The following is a 21,843-nucleotide window of genomic DNA, read 5'->3' as shown; positions in this document are numbered from 1 at the left end:
GACTTCTGCCAAGCAAGATCGCGCTCGTAAATTAGAGGAAAAAAAGTCCACGAAAACAGCGAGCTTCACATGTTTTCTGTACTTGGTCGCTGCGCTCAAGGAGGGCTAGCCACCGGAAAAGGCATGACATATGCGTGCCTTCGACTAATGAAAGAAAGCAGATTTTGTTAGGGAAGCCCACGAACCAATAAAAAACACTGACGTGAAGTTGACAGGGCTCCGAGCCCTTTTCTAAATACAAAAGAGTCTCGCTGTGATACGCATGCGCGAGCGCATGCAACGCAGGCTCGACCCTAAAAAGGTAAGAGAAGGCAGAAGTGAAAATAATCCCAATATGCGAAGGTCATCCGGTGTTCAGAGATGATGTTCCTAAACTGGTACCAACAGCAGTCACACTTTAACACAACACACATCCCCTTAAAAATCACTTGGCTATTATATGTACTAACCCACAAGAGAATGCAAATATCCTCAACATTCAACTTAAAAGAATAACCATTAAAAACCTCAAACCACTTATGGAAAGTCCTGGTCTTGGACTGTCTTTTTCTTAATTCAGACATTTGGGCATTTGGAAGGGTAGGGTAGATACAACGACAAAATCAGTTGTCGCAAGTGAAGAATGACTTTTTGAAAGGTTCTGCTTAAAACAATAAAAAGAGAAACAAACTGCACGAATTTCAAAACAACGCATGATTGATATGGAGCGGGAGATGTGCAGTGAAGTAGGAAAGAGATAAATGGGGTATCGAGATAAATATAAAATACAGGATACAAAATGTCAACTTATGAACTACAAGCTGAGCATAAAACGGATTTGCCTGGTAAGTGAAAGCTGGCCGAGGGGAGGGGAATGTTTAGATGACCCTGGCATTTGACATAAGTTTAGCTGTCTCTCTAGAATATGGTTTCCAAATGTGATTATATAGACTTTGACGATTGGTCTTTTGAATTGTTCTTCACATTTTGCTTCTGCTCACCACAGCATACAGCATAGGGCAATAGGTCCGTCAAATTTCCCCATTAGCTTCCTTCACTTTGACTGTTCAAAGTCTGGAGACATTGTTTAAATCCACATAAAAATAGTTCATTTCTCTTCACATAGTTGATTCAAAATGTAGTTTTGTTAATTTAAAAAACAAATGCTATTTGCTTTGCCTGCACTTCAGGCGATTTATTTTACACCTCATTTTAAAATTGCTCTTATAAAGTGTGCAAGCAACATTGTAGTGGTCTGCATTTTTAGTGCTTGGTTAGGGACTTATTTATTAGATCTCCCACAAATAATGATAAACTGTGTAGCACAAATAACAGTTTAGATTTTTCAAAAAATGTAAAAAGTTACATCGGTGATTTTTTAAATTTTAAGAATTTCATTGCAAGCATATGGTGGTCACATTTAGGTTGCAGCAGGTTTTTTTTCCTACTTATTTTGATAGCATATTGTCAGAAACCCGTTTATAGGGCTACTGGGCCAACGGTAGGGTTGATGCCTTAACTGCTGATGTCCTAAGGCCCATCCTACTATGGATCCTAAGATTTGATTACCGTTCTTTTTAGATCACACAAACTATGCCACAAATTCAACCTTTAAGTTTAACATGACCAGGGCACAGGAGATTAGCTCTTTATTTACAGGTTTATAATTTACTGGCAACCACACCTTTATTATAGGCTTTCATCTACTCACTTACTTTGAGTTTAAGGTGATAATGCAGATTTAAAATTTGTATTAAAATAAAAATAAAACATTTCCCACGCCATTTGTCAGAGGCCTTTAGAAACTCCAATCGCAATATCTTCTTTTGTCTTTGGCATCCCATCACCAGGTTCCTTTGGTTAAGGGCATTTAAGATAATGAGTGACTCCCTGAATCAAATCTGTTGTTTGAGCCTATTAAGGCCTTGGGCCGTAAGACCTGCTCCAGCAATGGCAAGACACACCACTGCTAGCAATAACTCAAAATACACAAAATCTTCAAGACCTGCAAGAAACAATCCTCACGTGACACCAAGAAATTGCTTAAAAAATATGTGCTGTTCATTTCATTTGTCGCACTTGGGTGAACCCAAAGGTCATTTATATTATTGACTGGAAACAATTTACGCCCTGAGCTGCTCTTCAGTCGTTCCTGGTTGGACCCAATGGTCATTTATCTGGATACCTGTAACCAGCACATGCCATGTGCTACTAGTGCTGCTCATAGAGATTGTATTTGGCACTTATCCTGGCTCCCTGTACCAGTATATACCATTGGGGAATCCATGATCACTCCTAGGTGGACCCAAAAGGCATTTATTGGACTGACTGTAACCACTACATGCTTATGTGCTGCTCTTTTGTTGCTGCTGGAGATTGTGCTTGGCATCTATCCTCACTGCCTGTAACCAGTTCATGCCAAGTTCAGCTCTTGTCACGCTTAGCTGTACACACCGGGCACTTATCTGGCCAGCTGTATGTAACCAGGGCATGTGATACGCTGCACCTCTGTTACTCTTGCAGGCTGTATTTTGCATTTATCCTGCCCGCACACTTAATTATTTGCAGTCGAATACTGTTCAGTGGCTGAAGGGAGGCTTCGTACAACAGTCAGTATGAATTCCAAAATTATTTCATATTTCTTCCTACCTGACTGAGCCGCATTGCAATTGCCAAAATGGTTCCAATGTAAGTTATGGATTTCATAAGGACTGTGTGACGAGAAATAACAAATCCATTACTTGTATTAAAATGGCAATGATAAAATGCTTGGGGAGGCTTGCAGCTGTGTCAAATTCTGGTGCTAGACTGATGTGCTACAGAATGTGCCATGCTCGGGTTACTGGCAGGTGGTTTTGGTAGATTTCTGAAAATCAAAAGATAAGCTTTGTGGTGGAGCCCTCCAAGTAGCGGTTTCTTGATGCATCGGGTTATGCTCAACAAAAATGGGCAAAGCCAATAGGTTCTGCCTTTATGAGCTATTGGCTTTGGTGATGTTTTGCTGCCATGCTGTACAGCAGCAGAGATGCTTTGGAGTGTAGCTTAAACTCATTTTAAACAGCGCTTTAATGAAGACAGGGTTAAAGTACTTTTAAAGAGCATTAGCACTGGATAGATCATAGTCCTTTTTTTGTACTTAATTTTAGCCGCCCTGAACAGCAGCCACGCTGATATTCATCACGGCTACAAATCATTGAAAAAGATGGTTATGCTCATGCTGTACGGCATGAACAAAAGACAATGGCAGAACCAATAGTCTTAAAGGAGATACCTATGGGCTTTGCCAATGCTTGTTAGGTTTTGGCACATCACCTTTGTCATTCTGAGCAAATCAATTAATCTCTCCATGCGTGAACAGGAGAAAAATGACACTTAGCAACAAAAAAAACCCTGTCTCATAAAGAAAGTTGCACCCATGCATTAATACATTTAGAATCAGAGAACATCTGTGTAGTAACCACACGAGAGAACATGAAACTCAGCTGTTTATTTCATCAACTCCTCACACGCTCCCAGTTTCTCAGTTCAACATTCTATTGTAAGCTCTAGGTTATTCCAAGTCCAACATTCTAAGGTAAGTGGAACGTACCATTCTAATAGTGAGCATAAATATGTACATTTTAATATAACCCTATACTATTACTATACTAATATATATACATACATATTTACAACATGAATTAATGTAATACCTTACTCTATGTACATACAATTTATCTATAACAAAATAGCAACTGAAGAGATAAGACCAGATCAAGGTGTTTATAACATATCTCCCTTCCTTACGGAGGAAGAATATAGTCTCTCTGCCACAAAGGTGGTCTTCGAACCCTGGAACTAGCATTTCTCTGATGTGTATTTTGAGTTTGTGCATTCTTGTCCATCATCATCGACTCTTCCCCTGACTTGTCTTCACTCTTTTGATAAGGTACGATACGATCCATGCTCCATACTCGACCATCCTGTAATTTTACTACATTTCGATGTACCTCTATAATCTTAACAGGATCAGAGAACTTGCTTTCATGATCTTGAATAGATCTAGGCAGTCGAATCTTCACCCATTGGCCTACATACCATGATCTATTTTTGGTTCAAAATTTCTTGTTGTACCAATCTGTATACTTCCTTTGATTCCATTTGAAACACTTTGTTGATGTACTTCTTTGTTCACAGATATGTTGGCCACCTTTTAACCAATTTGAATTCAATTTGGTACCAGGTTGTCTTCCCTTCAAAGATTGAAAAGGAGACAAACCAGTGACTGAATTAGGCGTATTGTGATAAGACCACAACATTTCATTTATTGCTTCTTCCCCTTGAGCGCCAGATACTTTGGCTCTCTGGATACATTCTTTTATTACTCTATTCATCCTTTCAACTAGACCATTAGCTTTTGGATTATACAATGCTGTTCTAAAATGATACACACCCCATTTATTTAGAAATTCCTTCATGTTGTCTGAAGTAAATTGTACCCCATTGTCTGTAACTAGTGTGCTAGGGATACCTTCTCTCCTGAACGCCTCCATCAGAAATTTAATAGCTTCAGTAGTGGTTATTTGGCTCATTATTTTGTACATGGTCCAACGAGAATGATAATCAACCAAGACAAACATGTATTGACCCTTGTTTCCTAGATGGGACATTGGACCTAAAATGTCAAGACCTAGCTTATCCCATGGTTTCTCTGGAATATTCACGGGTGAAAGAGGGGCCTTACGTGTTGAATGGGATTTATCACTTACAGCACAAGCCCAACAATCCTGTACAATCCTCTCCACTTCTCTATCCATTTGGGGGAACCAGTACGTGGCTCGAAGCTTGTTTTTCGTGAGACTCCGAACTAAATGTCCTTCATGTGCAAGTTTAATCAGTTTGGGCCTCAGGCTACCTGGGGGAATAATTCTTTCACCTCTCATTACTAAATCATCCGCAATATGGAGTTCTAACCTGACGTTCCAATACCCTTTCAAAGGCTCTTCCACTTCATTTGCTTTATTGGGCCATCCATTAATTATTCTATTCTTTATTAGTTGTAACGTTTGGTCCTTTTCTGTCTCCTCTTTCCACGCTTTTTGTGTGAGGCTAGCAAGATCTATCCATAGTATGGAGTCTTTTTCTTCCCATTCCCTATCTTGTTCTTCATCTTTGCCATTTACTTTGTCTGATCCTGTAGATCTCGACAGAAAATCAGCTATGTTGTTTTGTCACCAGGTACATATTCCATTTTAAAATTATACCCTTCCAACCCTAATAACCATCTAGCTATCCTAGGAGTTGCACGTTCCCTGCCTTGAGTAGTGAATATATTGATCAAAGGTTTGTGGTCAGTTTTGACTGTAAATGGTAAACCCCACAAGAAGAATTTGAAATGGGTTACGGCCCAAAAGCAAGCTAACGTTTCCCTTTCAATTGTTGAGTATCGTCTTTCTGCGTCATTTAATGCTCTTGAGGCGAAAGCCACAATTCTTTCTTGCCCACCCATTTTCTAATATAGCATCGCACCTAAACCTTGGCCACTGGCATCGGTTGTTAGGTATGTTTTTAATTTTGGATCAAATTTTCCTAAGTATGGTGACTGAGTTATAGCTTCTTTGATATTGCAGAATGCTTGTTGGCATTCAGTGCTCCATTGGAATGAGATATCTTTCTTCAATAGTGTTCTTAAAGGAGCTGTGATTATGGCAAAATTTTGTACAAATTTTGCCATATACTCAGCTAGACCTAGGAAAGATCTAAGTTCTTGTTTGTTTGTGGGTGCTAAGGCTTCTTTTACTGCTTTCACCAAATCATTTTTAGGTTTGACCCCTTCTTCCGAGATTTTATGGCTTAAATACTCCACTGAGGTTACACCAAATTTACATTTTTATTTTTTTATTTTCATTCCTGCTTTGTGTAGAGCCCCTAGAACGCTCCTTAGAGCATTATCATGTTCCTCTTTACTGTTGCCATATATTAACACGTCATCTTGGAAACACAACACGTGTTCCATATCCTTCAGTATATTCTGCATTATGCGTTGAAATACTGCTGCGGCAGAGGCTAATCCAAAGGGCATCCTACAATACATATAAGCTCCGAATGGTGTAATAAATGAGGTGAGAGAACGTGATGATGGATGAAGTTCCACTTGGTGGTATGCTGATGAGAGATCTAAAACACTAAAGATTTTTGCTGGCCCCATGGTGCTTAACATTTCATTGATTTTAGGTAAGGGAAACCTCTCAACCCAAATATTTGCATTTAAGTCTCTCAAATCTACACACACCCGAATTCCTTGGTTTCCTGCTTTCTTAGTAATCACAACCGGAGCAACCCATAATGCACTGTCAATCGGTTCAATAACTCCTAATTTTTCAAGACGGCTCAGTTCAAGTTTCAGCGGTTCTTGCAGCATGAGTGGTACTGGTCTGACCTTGTGTGCTACTGGAATTGCCCCCTCCTTAACTTTGATTTTGTGCTGATAGTCTACTAGAAGACCCTGTTTATTATCAAAAAGGTTTGGAAACTCTTTGCACACTGTATAATCGTTTTCCGTGATCCCCATCAATAGGACTGGTTCCTCCCTGTTAGGATCTAAACGTATTCCTAAATCCCACTGGTGCTCCCATCCCAAAAGGTTGGAGCCCCTACTGGTAAAATACACTTTGCCTGTGGTTGATCTGCCCTTGAATGTAATATGCATGGACATCATACCTTTTAGGGGTATAGGATCACTATTATAGCCACCTGGCTGTATATCTGCTGGTTGTAGCTCATACCCTTTGTTTTTGAATTTACTTTCAAAAATATCAAAGTTTATAATTGTAAATGGAGAACACGAATCAGCGAAGACCTTTATGCGTTCTCCGTTGAGGTCTATTTCACATGACGGATAGGTATATTTTGAAACAGTGCTATCATTGCTTCCTTTCACCTGCAAAACAAATTTGTTGCGATTTTCTTGAATATTTTCCACCTTATGTACAATTTTCCTACCACAATTCACATCTCTTTCTCTCCTACATGCTCTTGCATAATGCCCTATGCTTCCACATTTCCTGCAAATACAATTCCTGGCTGGATATTCTAAGCTGTTAGCCAAATGTTTAGCATTGCCACACCTATAGCACCTATTCCTGACGTTCCCATTGATACCCTTTTTGCTGGTAATCTCATGAACCATGAATTCCTCACTACTCCTTCCCCCCTTGTCTTCTTGATCATTAATTATTTTAACTTCTTTTACTTCTTCCATTATGGTAGAATTCTTGAAGGCTTTTATGCATTCTGCAGTTTGTTCTATGCTTTTGGCTACTTCTATTGCCTCTTTTAAGGAGGGACTTATGACTAACAATTTTTCCTGTAATTTGCTATTATTAGTACATCTTACTAATTGATCTCTGATAAGAGTCTTCAAGATTACCAAAATCGCAAGTCGCAGCCAGACCCCTAAGGCTAGCTATGTAACTTGAAACTTTCTCATCCCTTCCCTGAACCCTACTGAAAAACTTATGTCTTTCCAACACAATATTTATTTTTACAACAAAGTGTGCTTCCAGTTTTTTAGTAGTCTCGTCCTACACATCCAAATCTTCAATCTCGTCCTCCTCCTCCCCTAGGTCTGTTAAATTGTCATATACGTTCCTTCCCTGTACACCTAAATTATGTAGTAACCACACGAGAGAACATGAAACTCAGCTGTTTAGTTCATCAACTCCTCACACGCTCCCAGTTTCTCAGTTCAACATTCTATTGTAAGCTCCAGGTTATTCCAAGTCCAACATTCTAAGGTGAGTGGAACGTACCATTCTAATAGTGAGCATAAATATGTACATTTTAATATAACCCTATACTATTCCTATACTAATATATATACATATTTACAACATGAATTAATGTAATACCTTACTCTATGTACATACAATTTATCAATAACAAAATAACAACTAAAGAGATAAGACCAGATCAAGGTGTTTATAACAATCTGATGTGACAATAAAAGCAGATAACATTTGTTGTCACAACATGAGGAGATCCGCTGTGAGACACCAAATGTGTTGTACAAATGGATGACCGGCCGGATAAAGACTCCCGAATCTGCATTGTTGAACAGGACTTCCTGTAAAAGAGCTGCTCCACCAGCGTTCAGTGTGCAGAGTGCTGACACGCACCAGAACCTCACCGGAAGTCATGCATTATAGCCGCCATAGAATGACAGTAAGTATTACATAAGCAATGCAGTGCTTGTGAGATCAATATAAGCCTGTGACAAGGCACAGATCTCGTGTAGGTCACTCAAAGGCCTTAACTGGCCCATGAGTAATGACATACAATACAAGTGAGCAGACAGCAGCCCCGGTCACTACTTGTGCAAGTGAGGCCTGTGTGTGAGCTCTGAACACTAAAGAGCTCCTGCTATCTGCTCACAAGAGTGATTTCGGTCGAAATGCTGCTCTTTTGAGATCGTGTACAAGCCCTGCCATGAGAAATAAATAAACATTGCGTTTAGAAGAGTGTTGGTGTCCACATACAGCGTTGTTTAAAATAAACGTCAAAAAACACCTAATGATGAAAAGATGAAAGGGTATAGGTTTTGGTAAATAAAATCTGAGGAAAGCAAAGACGGAAAGAAACCCACAGGAAGAGGCCACAAGACTCTTAAGCTAAACCTGTCGCCTTGAGATAAGTTGAGGGCACTGGGAAAGGCGAGACAAGCAGACAACAATGAACTGAAGCGAAAAGCACGACACGCATTATCTTAGGTCACTGTATACGAGAGAGCCACTCCCTGTAAAATAACATTTTTAAAATGGCTCTATTAAGGGAACGGCGCGAGTTGGAAGAAATAGTACCTGAAGCGCATCGGAAGGAGCTGACAGGCACTAATTAAGTTGAAATCAATTTTTGTTTGGTCCCTGTTTCACTGAAAGGATTGGAAGTGACAAGGAAAAGAAACACTGCAACTAATAATTTGTTAGCAATGGGCTGGCTCCAAGCCCTTTTTGTTAGCAAAAACGTCTTGCAAGCGAGATGCATGCGCTAGCAATTGCTCTTGCAGGCTCAAACCTAAACAAGCATTTGCAATGCAACGGGTCTCGCGTTTGCTCATGTTAGAGCTGATAGCGTTGTAAACTCCTAACTCGACTTTTCACCTATCGGCAAAAGTGCATTTATGTACCTAACCCGAAAAAGTGCAATTAACTGTGTAAAGCGATTGACTTCTGCCAAGCGAAATCGCGCTAGTAAAAAGTAGTCCACGAGCCGGACAGAAAACAGCGAGCCTCTCAAGTTTTCTGTACTTGGTCGATGCGCTGGAGGAGGGCTAGCCACCGGAAAAGGCATGACGTATGCATGCCTTCGACTAATGAAAGCAAGCAGATTTAAATATGCAAGCCCATGAACCGATGAAAAACACTGACGTGACATCGACAGGGCTCCAATCCCTTTTCTAAACCCTAATGGTCTCGCTGTGATACGCATGTGCGAGCGCATGCAACACATGCTCGACCCTAAAAAGGAAGTTAACATCTGTGGCAAAGTCAAGTATATCTCAAAACAACATTATTGTGCCCCCATTATTAGTGTGTTCTACAGTTGTAAAAAAGTATTCTGAGCATTTTAAAGTTTTGCATGAACTTAGTTCTTGGAAAAAGGGCAATGCACTTGAAAGAAAGGTTATCCCCATTTATGAAGAAAAGGTGTCTAACAAGCATCATGGCTGCATTGCAAGCCAATAACTCCTGAGTTAATTACGGGGTCCTTAAATACTTGGCTCGCCTCTTGAAACAGGCAGACAAGATAGCAATTTTTTCATCGCAAAGGCGGCACAAGTCTCTTGGGAAGTAAAGGTATGGCCAAACAAGTAGGACTACTAAGGACCTAAGAGGACAACAAGGCTTACTTTAAATAACTATTAGCTTGTGCTGGATTCAAACCAAAGGGGGTAAGTTGCACGACTTCTGAAGAACTGCAAAAATTCCAAATTACATAAACCATTTCTACCAGGCTTAGGTTGCCATAAGTTGCACTACTCCTCCAGAATTCAAAGTCCATGCCAATAACAAATCATATTATTAACTGCGAATGAAAAGCGGAAGCAAATCTACTTGCGGACACCCAGAAACCATGGAAAAAAAAAGAGAAGCAAGTTTCAAAATTAGCAATAAAATACTAGACAGATCATCACCCCATATTAAAAAATGTAAGTCTGCGGAGTTTGAGGGACCCACTTCCTTGATAAAACAAGTACTGGCAAAATCAACTAGTCTGTCCTTGGCAAGTTGTGCTAGTATTTTTTTTTTTTACTTCATTTTATTGTTTCACTGCAAGCATGTATCACAAAAATAAATGTACATAAAAAAAAACGCCTCCACATAAACGTGGTAGGAAAAGGCTTGCAACAAAAATGTTTCAAATTACAAACATACGTTAAACCATTACATGTTAGAAACAAAGTGCGACTGGATTTAAATACTGTGCATGAAACCACAGCTTAAACACACATTTGTGAAAAAAGGGAGGGAAAGAAAAGGTACCCAAGTTCACTTTTATTTAAACTGATGTGTACAACTTATTGGACAAAATGTTGTCACTCACAGTGCAAGGGCTAACTGCCGAAGTGGGCCAAATGAAAAATACTATATAACATGACAGAGTGAAGCAAAATGTGAATGATAGTTGAACGCACCAATGGATGAAGAGTTGATCCATAGCTGCGTGTGTGTTTAAATATATATATATATATATATATATATATATATATATATATATATATATATATAAACTCACGTCTCCGCACTGCACAGTTTCCTCATTTAAAATTTTATTTGAAATGCTGCAGTGATAATTTCAATGATGACGTAGAAGATTCAATGACTGATAATATATGGGGTAATTAGCACTGCATGGTGAGGGCGCAAGTTATAGTTACCTTAGGGCACGAGCTATAGTTATGTGAAATAACTAACTATAGCTGCTGAATTTATATAGTTTTGTATGCTTGAAACGTGAGCCTAACTATAACATCCCTGTAACCTTTGGTTTGTTTTAAGCAAATTTCTAAGGTTTTTTAAATGCCAATTACTAACTATACCATCGCCGTAACCTTTGTTTTTTTTCCAGTGAATTTCAACGCTTTTTTTTTTTTTTTTTAAATACTAATTCCCAACTATAACGTCCCTGTAACCTTATTCTTTTCAGTGGTGCTGGCATGCAACCCCGTGCCATTAACGGCCCACAGGCTATAATTCCCTACACCAGCGTTTCCCAACCTGTGGTCCGCGGACCCCCAGGGGTCTGTGACACATTCCCAGGGGGTCCACAGGCCTGGACCGGCATGAAAGCATTTCTCCAGCTGGGCCTTCTACAGAAACATGTGCATACTTTTTTTAAATCTGTTTATTCATTTGTGCAGCAGCTTTAAAAACACTGCAATGTTCAGTGTAAACTTTGGGACAAAAATAAAAGTGTCAAGATAACTCTGGTGATTAATGTACCTGCTGGAGAGATGGGAGTTTGCCTAGTGGCAGATTTGACTCATTGGACGTAGTGCAGATGGTTAATATGCCAGATGCAAAGAACGTGTATCATGCAAAGAACCGCATTTTATGTTCATAGTACAGTGGTACCGCTTTTGTCACAGAGATTCTTTTGTTATTGTGCAGTTCATAAGTCACAATCATAATCTAGCACAGTGAGGTATGAACTGCCAACAAAGAACTACATGGAACAAATTAGAAAATTATATTTGTTCCTATTTTTTCATTACTGCTAAAAAAAAAAAAAAAAAAAAAACAAAAGTTTGCTTGCATAGGAATACGCTATTATTAAAGCCAAGGCTAGCCACTGTGTTATGTTCTGAATCCTGAGCTAGTGTTTCTCTAGACCAAGCGCTCTTAGAAAATGCCTAACGGTATGGATGAGGTGAATCCTACGCCTTGTAGTCCCCTGTAAAGTGTTTGACACCCTACACTGATATGAAAGGTGCTATAAATTACATTAAATACATGCGACAGAGAGGCTATGGAGAGATGAGAGGCCTTTATGGTTTTACTTCCTTTGCCCACCACACATCAAATAAAAAAGTTTATGTATTTAAAAAAAGAAAAAGAAAAAAAAAAATCGCTTGGGAAATGTAGAATGTGACTTGGGGATTGAGCTTTCCTAAATAAAACCAAACTTTGAAAAGTTAGTTGCCATGATGCAGCACCAACCTTCCCATAAAGTTTTCCAATTTTTTTCCAATATAGAATAAAGATATGTTTACTAATTTGAGTATTTGTTTGGCGTGTACTTATTTGTGTGAATTACTGTTTTAATGAAATTTAAAAATCGTACAAATTTCTTGGGGGTCCCCGGCTTCCAGTAGTTATTCAGTGGGGGTCCTCGGGAGTCAAGAGGTTGGGAAACACTGCCCTACACCATTGCTGGCAAAGAGACAGAGCAGGAGTGCACAGAAAAGAAACAGGACCTGAATCATGCAGGGAGCAGCACACAGGCACTAATTATAATTAATCAATCTGTGTTTGGTACCTGCTCCACAGAGGCTAAGGGAAATTATGTTTGCCTGCATTGGTCAACTAGTAGGCAGAAAAGAAGACTGAAAGCAACAAATGTTAAGCGATGGTTGGGCTCCAAGCCCTTTATGAAAAACAATACTGTCTTGTAAGCAAGCGCAACTATCGCAGACTCAACCCTAAAAAGCAGCCTTTTCACAAAGGTGTTCTGGAGTAAGTAAAGTATTTTTTTTATTTTTTTTAACATACTTGCATGCCTCTGTGAACTGGCCCTAAAATATCTAAACTGATAACATTCATATAGAGTAGAACAAAAACAACAGATTGTGCCCGTTTCCACTTTTATGTCTGGGGAGTTGGATATTTTGTGGCCAAATCACATAGGTATGTAAGTGAGTACTCCTGTATTACTACTTTCTATACTTATTAATATTTCCATGAATCGGCCCCCAAGGGTGGAAACTACTCTTATTAAAAAAGTCCTCATTTCAGTGCCCTCAGAGCATGTCCACCTAACATATAGGTCTTACATTGCAGATATAATGTTGCCCATTTAAAACATCGCAGGCCAGAAAGTTAGCAAACAAATCTTCTGAACTAGCAATTCTTCATGTTGAGTAAGGTATTCCATATACAAGTCATGACCTTCTAATCTAGCAAAGTGATAATACTAATTGTCAGGCCTTTGAAAAGTCCAGGAATAGTCAGTGGCTAGTGGACAGATTCTGGTCAGGAACCGTTGTGCACCAATTGTGTCCCCGGCTCTTCGGTACTATTATTCCAAAACTTATTACATGCAAAATATTCAAATTTTCTTGAATATCTAAAGACATGCACTGTCCACTAGTCAATATTTCTCTCTTGGACGCCATGAAGTTCAGAAATAGATGTGACCAACAATAACTCAAAGAGGCATTTCTTTAAAAAGGTTTTATTAACAACACCAAAACAAAGGATTACACAAAGGAATATATGTGTACAACCAGAGGTCCTAGCACTTTATGTTTCCGAGAAACAGACCCGAGCTGTTTTAAGGTGCTTATGAATTAATTCCATATAATTAAGAATACAATGCGAGTCTACAGCACAGTGTTATCCTGTTGATAAGAGATGGTGAGGTTACAGCAATTCTCGGAAACCCATGGGTATCATTACTATGGCTTCATTTGCAGCCACCAGGCAACAGCAAAAAAATGCCAGACAGAATTGTGTAAGTGTATTAAGCATGCTAAGATTAATTTGGTCTCTGTCATACTTTCTTATAGACTCTGGGAAACAGGTGAGACAACTCTTTGGGTTTGAGTCCAAGAAGCTGTCAAAATCACCATAAACCAGCATGTTTATATAACGTTAAAAAAAAAAAAAACTCACAAAAGCAAGTTGAGCCTCCCAACCATAGAAAAATGACCTTTTTAGAATTCCAAATACCTGGTCCAAGGTCAACATTCCAGTGACTAGTTAAAAGAGTTACCAAAGGCACTGGCCAGAAATCAACAGGAGACCAGTAACTGAAGCAAATGGTCATAACAAACACAATGGCTACACACCTATTGTAACTGGCTGGCACAGTGGCATAATGCTGGGGTCTCCTTGCAGAATATGGAGATTCCCATATTCCTCAGCCTTAGCCTAGAAGGGATCCACTAAAGGATGCCCCCTTCCCTTAATTAAAAGGGATGTAAGTTACACTTCGGGGCTGGTATCTGGATAAGCTTCTCAGTGTATCAAATATTCGGTGCCCCTATCTTATGAATTACTTATAGTCTCAATTTTCAAACTATGGTAGCGCCCACATGACACAGAATGGGACTCACGTGTAACCAGTGAATGGAGATTTAGAATCAAATCTAAACACACCTCTAAAATGTTATACCTCCAGAACATCAGATAAACCACTTTAATACTAATGGTCCCAAAATCATGTCAAACGGCTCCTCCAACGGAACACTATCACAAAGTGAAAACGATAGCCCTTGCTTTGCTCTGTGATTGGAAAAAAAGAGGTTATCTGGGCTCTCACAAAAATCTAACAGGCAGTGCTAAACAAGCAGTACAAGTTCACAGCAGACACTGAATGTCTCCTGCAGGTCCACTACCCTCCAGAAGTTTAGGTACTACTGTTATATTCTATATTCGGGTTCTGAGAATGTGTGAGTGAGAGAATGTGAGTGAGAGAATGTGTGAGCGTGAAGGAAGGACGGTTGCAGAGGGAGGCGGAGGTCGGGATGCTTTCTCTTCGGAAGAAGAACTAACTGTTTCTACAATAAACATACGCAAGTTAATCCAGCGATCTGATTCCTGTCGTTACCTTCAACCCGATGAAAGGCTTTCCCACGCGCATTTCAGGAAGCATCCTGGCTCGGATAGATATTATCGAAAAAAAGAAAAAAAAAATTGACACGCTAAGCCAGTTTAATTTCAGCGTCCATTGTTATCACGCAGTTCTTCTTATCTCTTCAACTGCGACTGGCACGCAAAATTGACACGCTAAGCCAGTTCAATTGGTGTTATTTATTTTCAACCTATACTATACTAACACCCATTATACCATATATCTGGCAATATTTTACTGGGTCATAGCGCTGTACCACTGCTGTATGTGTTTATATATATATATATATTTTTTTTTTCTTCTTTTTTTCCCTCTTTCATCCCCATCATACACTAGTTACTCGATTTTTATCTCTGAACAATGCAGAATGTTGCTGCCCCTCCTTTTTTCCTCTCCATTCCTGGAGATCCTCCAATCAAGTGGAGCAAGTGGAAGAAAGTATTAGAAAGGTACGCTAGAGTTTGTGGTACTTCACTTAGTACCGAAAGGAGGACTGCTTTATTACTTCACTGCCTAGGTACGGAAGGTCAAGAGGTTTTTGACCATCTCCCTGATATTCCTCATACTGATTCCATTGCCTTAAACAAGTATGAAATTTGAATAAAAAAAATTAGATTTACATTATCTACCAAAAATCAGCACAATCTTGGAGAGGTACTATTTCGGTAGGAGGCTACAAGTTGAAGGAGAAACAGTTGAGAATTACTTAACCAATTTGAGACGTTTAGCCTCCTCATGCAAGTTTGGCACTACCTTGGATGAACGAATTCGTGATCAATTCATGCTAGGATGCAAAATTGACAAAGTACGTGATGAGCTATGGTTGTTAGATGATCCACATCTAGATGAAGTCATTCTCCTTGCAAAAAGAATTGAACACTCCTTAAAGTGCGTTGAGGTGATGAAGAAACAAGAGTCCAAGGAGGTGTCTGTAGTGGTGAAAGACAGTAGACCCAATAACTCCTTTCAAGGTTCTGTCAACAATAAAAGATGTTTTAGATGTGGTAAAGAAGGACATCTTGTCAACGATAAATTGTGTCCTGCTTCTAAAAGCTACTGCAAGAAGAAGGGCCATTTCTCTGCGGTATGCAACCAACTAAAGTTTAAAAAGTCAGTCAACTCCATTGATAATCACAGTGATGAGACTCAGAGGGTTGGTGACTTTCAGTGTGGTCAGATTGTTTTACAAATCTCCGACTGCAAAGTTAAGGGTCCTGTGGATTACGTATTGGTAGAAGGGGCAAGGACCTTAATGCTTTTTGACTCTGGCGCCAAAATCACAATAATATCCAATCAATTTTTTCAGAAACATCTAAAAGGGAAGGTTCAACTATCCAAGCCTGACATCAGACCATGCGCTTATGGCGGAGAACCCATAGAATTACATGGCTACTTCCTAGGTTTACTTGAATATGGTCAGCGCTTCGATACGGGCAAGGTTTGTATTTAAAAAAAAAAGGGGATAGCATAATTAGTTAGTGGCATCAAAGAGATTTGGGAGTGATGCTTGACCCCAACAGTTCTCCTCCTATCATCCTTAAGGAACAGCCGTGTGTTAGAGAAGTAAACAACACAGGAGTAAATCCTGATTTCATTTCTACTCTTCGAGACTTCAGAAATCTATTTAGCAATAAGATAGGGTGCATGTGAGGTTATTCACACAAGATCAAGTTGTTTACTGGTTTCGTTCCTTTTTGCAGCAAGGTACGGAGTGTACCTTTTTCCATAAGGGATGATCTTCAAACTGAACTGATGAAGCTAAAGGAACAAGGAATAATCGAAGAGTTGGAGTGCACAGAATGGTTGTCTCCCATTGTTACTGCAAGGAAAACTAATGGCCAGATTAGGCTTTGTGTGGATCTCCGCAAGCTCAACAAGTGTGTTGCGGATAGGTATCCTCTTCCTAACATTTTCAGAATTGCTGTCTACAGTCTTAGGAGCTAAAGTCTTTTCTACAATCGATCTCACGTCGGCTTATCACCAAGTCGAACTAGATGAATCATGTAGGAATTACACTGCCTTTATTACTCCGTATGGCACCTTCAGATTTGTACGATTACCTTTTGGTCTAATTTCTGCCGCTTCCGTATTTCAAAGGTTGATGGAGCGTGTGTTGAAAGGATTGTGTGGAGTGTGGGTGTATCAAGATGACATACTAGTATATGGTAAGGATATCAAAGAACATATGACTCAGAGAGGTGCTAAAAAAAATAATGGAATGTGGATTAACTATAAAGGCTGAGAAGTGCAAGTTTGGAGTGGATGCCATTGACTATTTAGGACATACCATTTCTGGTGGGGGTGTTTTACCCAAGAAGGAACTGATTGACTCCATTCGGTGTCTGTCATCTCCCACTTCGAAAGAGGAATTAGTGCGATTCCTTGGTATGGCCGAATTTTACAATAAATTTGTCACACATTTTGCCAGTTCTTGTTTTAACATGAGGAGCTTACTAAAAAAGGGAGCTAATTATAATTGGAATGATGAGTGTGAGAGGGAGTTTTGTGGTCTCAAGGAGTCTCTAGCAATGGCGCCCGCTCTCAGGAATTTTGAACCTAACGTGCGTTCTATTTTGACGACCGATGCCAGTAGCAAAGTTTTGCAACAAGGTGGTTTAGATCCGGAAAACACCATTGCCTTTATTTCTAGGAATCTTAGAGGTGCTGAGAGCAAATATTCTGTGATCGAGAGGGAGGCACTTGCGGTCTTTTGGGCGGTTAAGAAGCTAAAAAGGTTTTTGTGGGGAGGTTCTTTTGTCGTGCGGACTGATCACAAACCTTTATGTCAGATTTTCTATTCTAAGGGAATTGATTCTGTCTCAAGCAGGATCACTAAGTGGATTGTTGGATTACAGGAGTACTATTTTGTGGTAGATTATGTTCCTGGTTCTCATAATCTGTCGGCTGATGTTTTATCTAGATTAGTTTCTACAGAGAGTAGGAACTATGAGAGTGAGGGTTTGGAGCGTGATGATACAGAATGCTTTGATCGAGTGTGTGAAGGGAGTTTTGAAATAATCCCTGGAGCCAAATGGCGTGAAGAAACCTTCAGAGATGTTGTGTTACAAGAAGTTATCAAGTTGTTACAAGATAATTGGAAAACTAAAAAACAAAGTAGTGGTGGGAGTGCAGAATTTTGGAATATAAAGAATGCATTGGTATGTGTTGATGGACTGTTATTGAGAGGTATGAGGTTGGTTCCCCCTTGTAATGTGAGAAGTCAATTATTAAATCATGCTGTGAAAACAGATAATAGAATTTGGAATTTGAATAGAATTGTCAAATTTAGAGGAGACCTCAATTACTTGTGTAAAGATGTATTCCATAAGAAGGCCGTTGGAGATTCCACACTGAACTCACTCAAGTAGTCGGAAGGATACCACTGAAGAGTTGTCAAGCAGGTCAGATGTGAGGAGATCGAACAGATCCGTCAAACCTCCTTCACGTCTCAAAGACTATGACATGTTGTAAAGAACCTGTTTTCCAAAGTACTATAGTTTGTTATAATGAGTTTGTATTTTAAATATTTATGTTTTTTTTTGCTGTTGTTTCGTGTTAAGAAAGGGAGAAGTGTTAAATTCGGGTTCTGAGAATGTGTGAGTGAAAGAATGTGTGAGCGTGAAGGAGAATGCGGAGTGTGTGGAGAGAAGGAAGGACGGTTGCAAAGGGAGGCGGAGGTAGGGATGCTTTCTATTCGGAAGAACTAACTGTTTCTACAATAAACATACGCAAGTTAATCCAGCGATCTGATTCCTGTTGTTACCTTTATAACTCGATGTTACAACTACCCTGTTCAGTCACACGAGGGTGGCCTGCAATTAATTCCTGGCTCAGGCATCCACTTCCTTGAGACAGAGTCTTCAATCTGCCGGCCTTTGTTATTCCAAATCTTAGCCAGGGCAGCTCCTTGCAACACCAGGTAGTCTTGAAACTTCTTTTCCTTAACAGGACACAATTGGCAGGGTGGCTCTAGTACCCTATGCTTAGTCACAGCCTCGTGGTGTTACAGGGTATGTGTGTTGGTGGGGATACTTCAACATGCCTCTCTGAGCTGGACTGAAACAATCCTTTGAGGTTCAAAGCAAAGACTGAGTTCACTTTGTGGGGACATTTAGGGGGCATCAGTGAAAAAGAAAACGATTTCTCAAGGTCCATGAAACTAGTACAGGACACCCCTTTACAAGCATTTCCATGCAGGAGGGGACAAATACCAAATGGTCAACGTAATGGATATTAAAGGGCAGAGAGGACAGTGTCCCCAAAAGGGCTCACTCCTGTTTCCAGGTAGTTCTCAACTCATAAGAAAGGGGAGAGCATAGATGTTTGTTGAGAGATACACTAAGCCCTACATACCTGGGAGAAGGTATTGGGAGACAATTTCCAGACTGATCTTGAAGAAGACTTGACAAGGCTTTCAAATCAGATAAACTTCATTTTAAGTTCCTGGTAGATCTCTGACCTGAATACATACTACACATTGCAAATTGCTAGAAATGAAAATACCTAGGGGGCCCGAAGGGAGAGCATCAAACCGCAATTTGCCTAATCCTTTGTCTGGGAACAGCAACTTTGTGTTGGAGTCGATGTGTCCTAGCCAAAGGCATCATTCATACTGCACATGGTATCGGTGCACACCACCAGTGAGCACAACCATCCATCACACACTGAAGGGGAAGATTGGACAGATGTGTACGTGTTCACAAGTATTGGCAGCTCTCCGAGGAATACAGGCAGAAGACAATGTTTCTGCTTATCGAGCTGCACTGACCTTCACTCATCCTACGACCTGGTGAGAAGGAAATCAGCCAACATAAGATCGGACACACTTTCTACCTCAAATTCAGACGAGCACTCTGTTGGATTAGACAGGTACAAAATTAAGCAACCTCCCTGGTCCCAAGATCTGAAGATACTGGACGAAAAAGTCCAAAGGGCAGTTCTGACTGAACAAAATAGTGGCTGGATGCTAAGTGGACCACCCAGACTAACGACGCTCGCAATGTGAGATTTAAATCGTCAAGCAAAAGGCAATTGGCATCTACATCTCTCTACCCGCCCGCCTTTTTCTACGGAATGTGTTGACATTCCTGTAAAACTCGTTATAACTTTTTTAGGGAGCGAAGAGCAGAGCGTTTGTAACATTTCACACTCTCCAAAAAGGGTTTTATTTTAGTTACGGAGAACGTAGGAAAGGTATTCTATTTTAAATGAAGGACAAAAACCATACCCCGCCTACATCAATTGCCATAAAGAAGAAACAACATTTGACAAGGTGGATTGTTGTGTATTTTTACAGTTCTTTCCTATCGTTTGCGAAACGTACAAAAAAATGGTAAGAAGGCTCGCAATTACTTTAGGCCCTCGTTCTCTATAACGAACACTACAGTGATTCATAATAAAATAGAGACAAATATAGATACTGTGCGGCTTCACATGATCCTTCCTCCTTTTTTTACCGTCAAACATTAGGTGGGAGAGGAACACTATCGTTCAGCTCCAAACTCCGGTCTCCAAAAGAGAGCCTAACACCTGAAGCAGAAGATGTTTAAGCTTCTGCACGTCGGGAGCCTTATACTCACTGCGAGAGACCATTGCCTTACATCTTCATAAATACCTATATCTTTTACACACCATTTTGTACTTAAATGATCTTGTTTCCAAGCGCTCATTGGTAATCCCCAAAGGCGGGTCCCATAAACTAGTCTACAAGGTAAGCGTGTATATATATATATATATACACACATATTTATATATATATATATATATATATATATATAATATAATAATAATATAATGTACGTTATTTTATCCAAAATAATAGAATCTGAAACCTAAATAATGTGACCTCCTTCTCCCATCACTCACCGCAGAGCATGAAGAGCAGCACGCACAGCAATGTGGCCACGATCACCAACAGGGTCAATCCCACACTCTGCCACATCCTGTGGCCGCACACCGATGGGTTAGGGTACTGTCAGGACGCGAGGGCAAACAGGCTGCACTCTCTCGCCGCCGCTGCAGGAAACATCCCTCGCACTTATTCTCCGAACCGGCGTTGCTGTTGCTACCTCTGACTGCAGCGGCGTCTGCTGCTCCCCCCACCCGGCTCTGACGCGCTTCTCGGCGCCGTCGCATCACAGCGGCAGAAAGACGCTAACTGCTCTAGTGTTGCGGTCCCAGCAAGCTAGAGGTCAAAGAGAAAAATAGAAATTCTAGACACAAAGGAAGGACAAACGCGAAAGCGATAGCCATCTTGTAGTAGTGTTACTATTATTAAAAGAGTGGTCCAACTGCTGTGAATACCTCGTGTGTTTTTTCATCACAGTAGAGACGGATTTGGGAGCTGGATTAAGAACTCACAGCAGCATACAATTAAAATTATGATCATCACCTTTCCACCATCATTCTGGTTGCTCAAACGCCCTTATTAATGGAACCTATGACTGAAAGAAATGCGCTAATAATAACTGGAAATTAATATGGAAAAACAAGGGAGGGCACAATTTCCAACATGATATTAAAACTTCAACACATATAATAACGTATGAATATCCTGAAACAGAAATTTATTACGATAATCTATCATGTATAAATCACAAATAATATTAACAAGGCTAGCATAATCCTCACCTCTGCTAGCGCGCCTGGTCCTTAGTAAGTGAATTTACAAGGGGACTCGTAGAGGGCAATGAACCTTTTGATTCGCATGGAGTATCCTAGCCATGTGGTAATCAATGCTCATTAATAATCAATTAATAACCACTATGAAAAACATTAATCACTCATCTATTGTATCAACATTACATGAATAACCACAACTCAATATACGTTTTAACAATTTTTATTTCCCTATTAGTTACAATACTAATCCATATGGTTATTTCATTCTTTTACTAAATCAGCTCAGAATTAGTTCATTAGTGCCCACCAATACCATAATCTAATCAGAACTTGAGAAAACATATGGTCTAATGCTTCAGCATAAACCAACAAAGATGGATATAACAACATTAATAGCAGAGTTCAGCAACC

At 39.8% G+C, this 21,843-nt stretch overlaps 1 protein-coding gene across 1 annotated transcript in view; it reads right to left on the bottom strand.

Annotated features, from left to right (window-relative positions):
* Positions 1–20,897, bottom strand: part of SMIM13 (small integral membrane protein 13) — an 82,590-nt gene extending 61,693 nt beyond the window's left edge. The window contains exon 1 of the mRNA XM_069219412.1: positions 20,677–20,897. Within this exon, the coding sequence (XP_069075513.1) occupies positions 20,677–20,752 (76 nt within the window). The 5' untranslated portion in view covers positions 20,753–20,897. The remainder of the gene's footprint in view (positions 1–20,676) is intronic.
* Positions 20,898–21,843: the final 946 nt, after the last annotated feature.

The sequence above is a fragment of the Pleurodeles waltl genome, chromosome 2_2 (assembly GCF_031143425.1).
Source record: "Pleurodeles waltl isolate 20211129_DDA chromosome 2_2, aPleWal1.hap1.20221129, whole genome shotgun sequence".
NCBI classification, from domain to species: domain Eukaryota; kingdom Metazoa; phylum Chordata; class Amphibia; order Caudata; family Salamandridae; genus Pleurodeles; species Pleurodeles waltl.
The sequence above is the reverse complement of the archived record's forward strand: the minus strand, read 5'-3'. Positions and strand labels throughout refer to the sequence as shown.